We start from the raw sequence: 7,897 nt of genomic DNA on the forward strand, positions 1-7,897 counted from the left end.
CCAGCTCTGATCTGCACCCTGCCCCACACTATGTTCTACAGAGGCCCAGGGGGCTGGCAGTTCAAACCTTACAGCAGCAGAAACTTTGGTTTTACTGGAGACTTTGGTTTTACTGTTGCAATATCCTTCCCTCCTCTGATATTCATGAATCCCACACTGGGCTGGGTGTCTAGACAGAAGGGACGAGAGGGGTGCAGCAGTGATAGACGAGGCTCCTCAGGTTTCTTTCTTCCCTAATTTGAATAGGTGCTCATAGTTACTCACAGGGATGCCAGGTGCTCACCGAGCCACCTAGACTGGTAACCTTCAGTGAGCAGATTTGGTGATCATGAGCTATTTGCAGAATGATCATTTTGGCCTCTGTGCTCCAAAGTGGTGGAAACTTTTAGGGGTTCTATTCAGTGGGGCCAAGTGGATTATGGGATATCATGTTTCTATAACTAGCAGTTAAAAGAAACAGAGATGAGTTGTGCCAAATGGATGCCGTTCCATGCACCCCCACCCCCAAGCTCATTTCCACTCCAATTCAGGGCCATCTCCAGAGCAGCACAAATGGGTGGAGGGGAAGCATCACTTTCCAGCTATGATGCTGGGGCCTGCAGATTCACCTCCACTCTGAAAGGCGAAGAAAGGACTCTGCAAGCTGTACCCGAGTGTGTTTTTATTAGAAAGCAGGACAGGTGGGAGGCAGGGTGCCTGTGGCAGTCACAGCTCGAAGGTGTAGGAGATGATGTCCGAGCAGCGGAGCAGCGCCTCCCTGTGCACACCCAGCGGGGTCTGCAGGTCGGACACCTGGAAGTTCAAGATGTCGATGTCTGAGGCGTCGAAGAAGGCCGAGACGTTGACTCTTTCGTACATTGTGAAGTGGATGGTGTGGCCAACCATGGCAATCAGGCTGCGCAGGTACCGCTCCCGCAGAGCCACACGGGCCTGCTGCTCCCGCTCCAGATCTGCCTCATTCCCACAGCCCATAGTGGAGATACTGATGGGGCTCAGAGCCTGGTACCGAGGGGAGTTGGGGTCAAAGCCGCGGCTTGTGCCATCTGGCCCATGGGGCAGGCGGATCACGCTGACTGGCACCTTCATGGCAGGCTCCTGGGGGCAAAGGCAGCAACACATCAGTTGGCAGCGCAAGTCCCTGTGCTAGAGCAGTGGTTCCCAAACTGGGGTTTGTGAACCCCTGGGGGTTTGTGAAATGCTACAGGGGTTCTTGGGAAAAAAAATCCCTAATGGCGGACAGAGCTTCCCTAGGGACCCCGGGCAGCATGGGGCCAGCAGCCCCTGGACTTCCAAGAGCAAAGCAGATGAAAGCAAGCATCTCTATCACACTGAGGAGCTTGAAACTTCAAGACTCTTTATAAGAAATGGAAAGGGAGGTGGATATTTTCTGCTGTTTTTTAAATTAAATAGGCAGCTAGGATTGTTTTTAAAATTATCATGAAGAACAAGTTTAAGCTTTGTTGTAACGTGCACTGTTTGCCTGGACTGCTCAAGACCTGAATGCTTGTGTAGGAGGAACTCTTTTGAGTTGGCTTCTTAAATCCCTTCCTGCTGTTTCACATCTGATACTCCTGGATGAAACACAGGAGCCTTGTCTTATAACAGGCTTATTCAAAGTGATACAAGCCAGGAAAGTGAGAGCTTGGAAGAGTGTTGCCGTTTTCATAATGTAATAAAAATACTGTAATGATAAATAATAATTAATAATAAATAGTGTGTAATAAGCATGTCATTAAACACATTTTATATTTCCAAGATCGCGGCTTTTATCATTTATACTCAGGTAAAGGAAAAAATCCCTGGAAATATTCATTTTTAAGAGGGGGTTCACAAGACTTGACATGCTAGTGAAAGGGGTTCACAATGCCTTCCAAAAACTAGGGATGTAAACAGTAGTTACAAAAATGTAACTGTGTAACCGATTACAATGTTATTTGTTAAATAACCGGGGAACTAGCGGTGCTGGGGGTGCTGAAGCACCCTCATGTTTTACACAGGGCCCTACCGCCCGCGCCCAGGGATGCTGACCCCTGAGCCTGGGGGTCCCAGCTGCCGCCCCCAGGACAGCAGCAGAGTCCTAGGCTCCGGCCGGCAGCAGACGATAACTGTTAACCGAAACCAGTAAGACTGATGCTTATCGGTGAACCGGCTAAATAAACGTTTACATCACTACCACAGACCTGCCTAGGCAGGGCGGGCCAGAGATACCTGGCCCCCAGCTGCCACCCACCCCTCTCCTCCCCCCAGAGATACCCCTACCGGCAACCCCTCTGTATCACCCGACTCCCCCCCCAAAAAAATACCCCCCACCTACACCACACCTGGATACACTCAGCCCCTGGCTGCCACCCTTCCCCCAACTCCTCCTGAGATACCCCCACAAGCAACCCACCCCAAATACACCCATTCCCCAGCTCCCACCCCACCCAGCTCCCTCCGGAGATACCCCATCACTCTATCTCCGATACACACAGACCCCCAGACTCCCAACTACTGCCCCCTAGTCCCATCCAATAGCAGCCTCCCCTCACCACACCTCCGGCGCCCCGAGATCTCCCCGCTGGCCTCCACCCCTGATACCCATCCCCCCAGGCGTCACCTCCCGAGCTTCCCCCGCCGTCACCCATCCCAATACGCCCCCCAGGCGCCACCCCACAGCTCCCCCAAGATCTCCCCGCAGCCACCCATCCCGATCCCCCCGCAGGCGTCACCCCCTGAGCTTCCCCCCCGCCCCCATCCCGATCCCCCCCCACAGCGTCACCCCGACCTCCCCGCCGGCCCCCATCCTGATCCCCCCACAGCGTCACCCCTGACCTCCCCGCCGGCCCCCATCCTGATCCCCACAGCGTCACCCCCGAGCTTCCCCGGCGACCCCATCCCGAGCCCCCACAGCGTCACCCCGAGCTTCCCCCGGCCCCCATCCCAATACCCCCCCCCAGGCGCCACCCCACAGCTCCCCCAAGATCTCCCGCCGCCCCCATCCCAATACTCACCCCACAGCATCACCCCGAGCCTCCCGCCGGCCCCCATCCCGAGCCCCCGCCGAGCGTCACCCCGAGCTCCCTGTGAGATGCCCCGCTCGCACCGCAACCAGCCCGAGTCAGACCCAAAGGCTCCGGCCCGGCCTCACCCTGCGGCTCGCTGGCCCCTGGCGGCTTCCGGAGATCGATGGACTCGGTGCAGCAGCGAGCAGAGCCCGGCTGGAAACAGGAACCGCCCGCCTGGTTCCGCCCCGCGCCGGGCCGCCCCCAGGATGGCCCCTGCCCCCAGTCACCCCCCCCCCCCGCTCCTGCCTCCGCTCCGCAGCCCCGCCTCTGCCCGGACACCTGCCCCTCGCGGCTCCGCCCCTGCCCCCACACCTCTTCCCCGCCTCCGCTCCGCAGCCCAACCTGCCCCCTCTGCCCTGACACCAGCCCCGCCGCCTCCGCTCCGCTCCGCAGCCCCACCTGCCCCCGAGCCTCTGCCCGGACACCTGACCCCGCTGCTCCGCCCCTGCCCCCACACCTCTTCCCCGCCTCCGCTCCGCAGCCCAACCTGCCCCCTCTGCCCTGACACCAGCCCCCGCCGCCTCCGCTCCGCTCCGCAGCCCCACCTGCCCCCGCGCCTCTGCCCGGACACCTGACCCCCGCTGCTCCGCCGCCTGCCCCCTCACCTCTTCCCACGCCTCTTCCCCGCAGTCCCCTGCCCTCCGTGGCTCCGCACTGCCCCCTCACCTCCCACCTCTGCCCGGACACCAGCCCCGCCCGGGCACCTGCCCCTCGCGGCTCCGCCCCCACACCTCCGCTCCACAGCCCCACCGCCTCTGCCCGACACCTGTCCCCTCGCGGCTCCGCCCCTGCCCCCTCACCTCTTCCCCGCCTCCGCTCCGCAGCCCCACCTGTCCCCGCCTCTGCCCGGACACCAGCCCCCGCCTCTGCCCGGACACCTGCTCCCCGCAGCTCCGCACTGCCCCCAACTCCTCTTCCCGCAGCCCCACCTGCCCCCACACCAGGCCCCGCACTAGCCCCCACGTCTCCACCCCTGCCCCCACCTCTTCCCCGCCTCCGCTCCGCAGCCCCACCTGCCCCCTCCCCCCGTAGGGGTGCCAACTTTCTAATGAGGAGGAGGAGGAGTCCTTGTGGCACCTTGGACACTAACCAACGTATTGGTTTGTCTCTAAGGTGCCACAAGGCCTCCGCCTTCTTTTTGGGATACAGACTAACAGGGCTACACTGAAACCCCCCAACTTTCTAGGGGCCGGTGTACCGACAGAAACATGAACCGCTCCCGATTCGCTACTTTGGCTGCACTGAGCATGCGCGGCCGAACTGAGCATGCCCAGTAACCTGCGCTGTCGCCACTGCCCTCTCTCTGCCCTCACTTCTACTCACCATTTGCTACTGACCAGCTAGCCGTCCGCAGCTGCGGGAGGTCCAGCTGAGCCGCGCGACCAGCGGACCCTCCGCAGTCATGCCCGCGGCAGTTCCGCTGCTCCCGCGGCTCGGGGGCGCCTCCCGGGCATGATTGCTTGGGGCGGCCAAATTTGTAGAGCCGCCCCTGCAGACGCTGCCCACCGGTCTCCATCGCTCGCTCCGATCTCGTAACACCTTGTGGGGGGAGGGCGGCAGGGGGGTGGGGGCGCGAAGGAAAGCGAAATGGCTCGAGCCGGAGTGGAATAGGACCAGCTGAATGGAGGGAGGGTTGGGGAGATGGGAACGGCAGAGCGTTCAGATCTCTGGAAATATTGACACCCCCCCTCAGCGCTCAGACCTGGAATGGGGGCGGGGGGCTGTCATCTGTTTGGTGTTTTTTTTCCCTCCTCCTGTTTTCCCAGACAGGGATCGTTTTGCGCCAGTCCCCGGGAGAGGGAAGGGGGGGGCGGGCACACACGCTTCCTAGCAGCGATGCTGGCAGGAAGGGATGCATCCAACCCCCACCCCCTTCCTCGGGAGAATGGGTAGGAGGGGAGGGGGCTCCCCTGCGTCTGATCGGTGGGTGCAGCAGACAAAGCCACCCCGGGATCCGCTCCTACTGCAGTATTTTCTGGTGTGTGTGTTTGGGGGGGGGGCAATTACCTGAGTACGGTAATCTCTGGAGGGGGAGGGCAGGGATAATTCTTCCAGCTCTGGGTGGCTCTCGATCCCCTCTCGCTGCGGGGAGGTGGAGGGGCAGGGGTAGATGTAGATACAGAACAGCTCTGAGAAGAGATTGGGGCAGACCCCCCCCCCATACGTATCTTTATGTAACGGGCTTTATCGGGGGCGAGGGGACACATTTTTTTCATATGTATCCTTCCAAGATGGTAGGATGCGGGCGGAATGGCTAATAAGGGAGGGGTGGGGGCTGTTGCCAACCATGGGGTGGGGGAGAGCTGTGCCCAGCACCCACCTCTGGGGCCAATCCCGACTGGGGGGTGTTGATTGGCTACCCCCTTAAAATGGGGTGTGGGCGCCCCTTTATTCCCCTCTGGACTGGCCAGTGTGGCTGAAACCGGGGCGGCCTCACCTTTTGGAGTGGGGAGGGGCCTGATCCTGCTCCTTACCCGGGGCGCTGGTTCTGCTCTCTTCCCCTTCCCCCACGCCCAGAAAATGGGGAAGGGACTCCACGGTGCGGGGAAGAGTCGTGTCAGCCCTGGGAAGGATTCGGCCCCCTTGGCATGTCTCAATCCGGATTGATATCAGAGTCCAGCCGGATCCAGCCCAGAGAGAAGTAAACAAAGCGAGGAGGTGGTTAATAGCGAGAGATAGGAGCCCCTCCTCCCCCACTGCACCTGCAATTATATCACCTCCTTTGCCCCCCACCCCGTCACAAAAGCCCTAGACCCCAGTGTACGCCCCCCCCAGCCTTGGCCCTTGGCGCATCCGACGTGGGTGGGGTGCGGGGGGAGCGACTTCTGCAGCCATGGCCGTGGCTGTGTGTGGTGGGTTTTTTTAAAGGATCAAGTCCAAAAATTCCACCGGTGATGGGGAGGGGGAACGAGCCCTGGGTGGCTTCTTTAAAGCCCCCAGGGCCGTAGCAACAAAGAACGTGGCCCCCTCCGAACATATGTCCGGGGCCCCTTACAATGCAGAAACTGGAATGCGGTATTTATTTTATACAATATACAGGGTTCATATTATGTATACATAGGCCTACAGTGTACATGTATTCCGTATATACTCAAAGCGCTTCTTTCGAGCCTTGTTCTCCGCAAATTGGTTAATCAGTGCATCATAGTCCAGAGATCTGGCAATCTTGTTTTCGATTGAGATAACTGCAAGCGCAGAAATAAGCCCTCGCCATGAACTTAAGAAAACCAACAAACGCTTCACGAATATTGACACCATCTTCACCGTTGCATTCAACAAAGCGTAACACCACAGACCTCTGTTCTTCATGTGACACGTCAGGAGTACAGTCCAAAATAACTGAATAATATTTTGCTTTTTTAAGCTGCGCTATGTTGGCCTCTTGAATGTTACTGGCAACAAGTTGAATCAACTCGTTTTGGATCTGTGGACTGAGGTACTGAACATGTGTCTCTGCCTTCTTAATCCTCTGTAAAAGTTCGCTGAGGACAGTATCATACTTTGCAAGCAATTCAAACAGTCCCAAAAAGTTGCCATTCGAAGGATCGCCAAGCTTTTCATTACTTCCTCGAAATGCCAAGTTTCTTTCGGACAAGAAAATAACGACATCAACCATGCGTTTGACAACATTTCTCCAGAAATCTCTTTCTTTCAGAAAAGCTTGCAATTTGAGTTGGTCAATAGATGTATGGTTTACTATGCCTGACCGAAGGTCAAACCATTTCACCATACAGTCTTGATGACCTTTGCCTGTTTCATGCTGCTGAAGTCTTTTTGACAGTGCTTTCCAAGCAGATGTTCCATGACGTAGCAGTATGTCGCCAGTGCCAAATAATTTACAACAAAAACAAAAAATGGCATCTTTCTGAACTGAGTACATTAACCATGAACGTCTTATTTTCTCGCCATTTGCCATGGTTCAATAGAAATGAGTACTTGTGAACCTCCGTCTTTCCTCGTTAAATGGAAATTCATAACTTTCATTCTGCTGCGGTGGGCCACGTGCAACAATGTCACACACTTGCCTGTCCGATATTATAGACAGCCAATCTCCTGGATCATCAGTCAGTGGTTCAGATTCAGATACTTCTTTCCCGGCAGCACCTGGAATATCTGTCACAGTTTGTTTGGTAGAACAACTGGCTTCACCTTCGACCTCACTTGAAGCACTTCTGGATACTTCTGGATACGATTCCTCGCTGCTAGCGCTGTCCGTTTTATGTGCCTGTACCTGTACGTTGGATTGCAGCGCAAAATACGTTGACAACTTTCTCAAGTTCCTTCTCGGCATCTTTGCTGCCTTTTGTTTACTAGCTCCGCTCTTATACGTTCTCTTAGACATCACAAAGCACGCTTCTGCGTTGGAAACGATAAAAAACTAAACAACTAAATTAATAACATTTATCTGCCAACCGCCATTATGAACGCAAATACACATTCTTTGAATGGGTCCAACTAAAATTCGAAACTGACCGACAGACAACTGATGTAGCCAATAGCATTATGATGTATCATAATGACTTCATGGTTTTGTCAGTAAAACCGACATGGATTGTGCAATAGCGTCAATAAATGTCACTTACCTAGTTATACCTTACATTTTTTTGCCACTTTTAAGGGCCCCCTTCCTTGCGGGGCTCCCTCCGGACAGAGGGTACGGAGGGCACTCGCTACGCCTCTGAAAGCCCCTTTGGGTTTTGGGGGAGAGGGTCCCCGGATCTCGGGCTCGGTCCATGGCTCCAGTGCACCCCGCTGGCCCACCTCTGCTGACCTTCCTCCCTCGATTTGGGGGGGGCAGGGGGGAAAGAAATAAAGCGGGGGGCGGGGGGACGCTCTCGGTGGGGCTGAGC

At 56.7% G+C, this 7,897-nt stretch overlaps 1 protein-coding gene across 4 annotated transcripts; it reads right to left on the minus strand.

Moving 5' to 3' along the window:
- Positions 1-644: 644 nt before the first annotated feature.
- Positions 645-4,490, minus strand: GEMIN7 (gem nuclear organelle associated protein 7). Of its 4 annotated transcripts, none has more exons than XM_039509752.1 (2): positions 4,371-4,490; positions 645-1,095 (listed from the first exon to the last, which is right to left on the minus strand). In XM_039509752.1, the coding sequence occupies exons 1-2, from the start codon at positions 4,371-4,373 to the stop codon at positions 706-708; spliced, it is 393 nt and encodes a 130-aa protein (XP_039365686.1). In that variant the 5' UTR covers positions 4,374-4,490; the 3' UTR covers positions 645-705. The 4 variants fall into 4 exon arrangements, with proteins under 4 accessions (XP_039365686.1, XP_039365687.1, XP_039365688.1 ...); XM_039509753.1 differs by lacking the exon at positions 4,371-4,490 and adding an exon at positions 3,131-3,254; XM_039509754.1 differs by lacking the exon at positions 4,371-4,490 and adding an exon at positions 3,086-3,184.
- Positions 4,491-7,897: the final 3,407 nt, after the last annotated feature.

The sequence above is a fragment of the Mauremys reevesii genome, linkage group 22 (assembly GCF_016161935.1).
Source record: "Mauremys reevesii isolate NIE-2019 linkage group 22, ASM1616193v1, whole genome shotgun sequence".
NCBI classification, from domain to species: domain Eukaryota; kingdom Metazoa; phylum Chordata; order Testudines; family Geoemydidae; genus Mauremys; species Mauremys reevesii.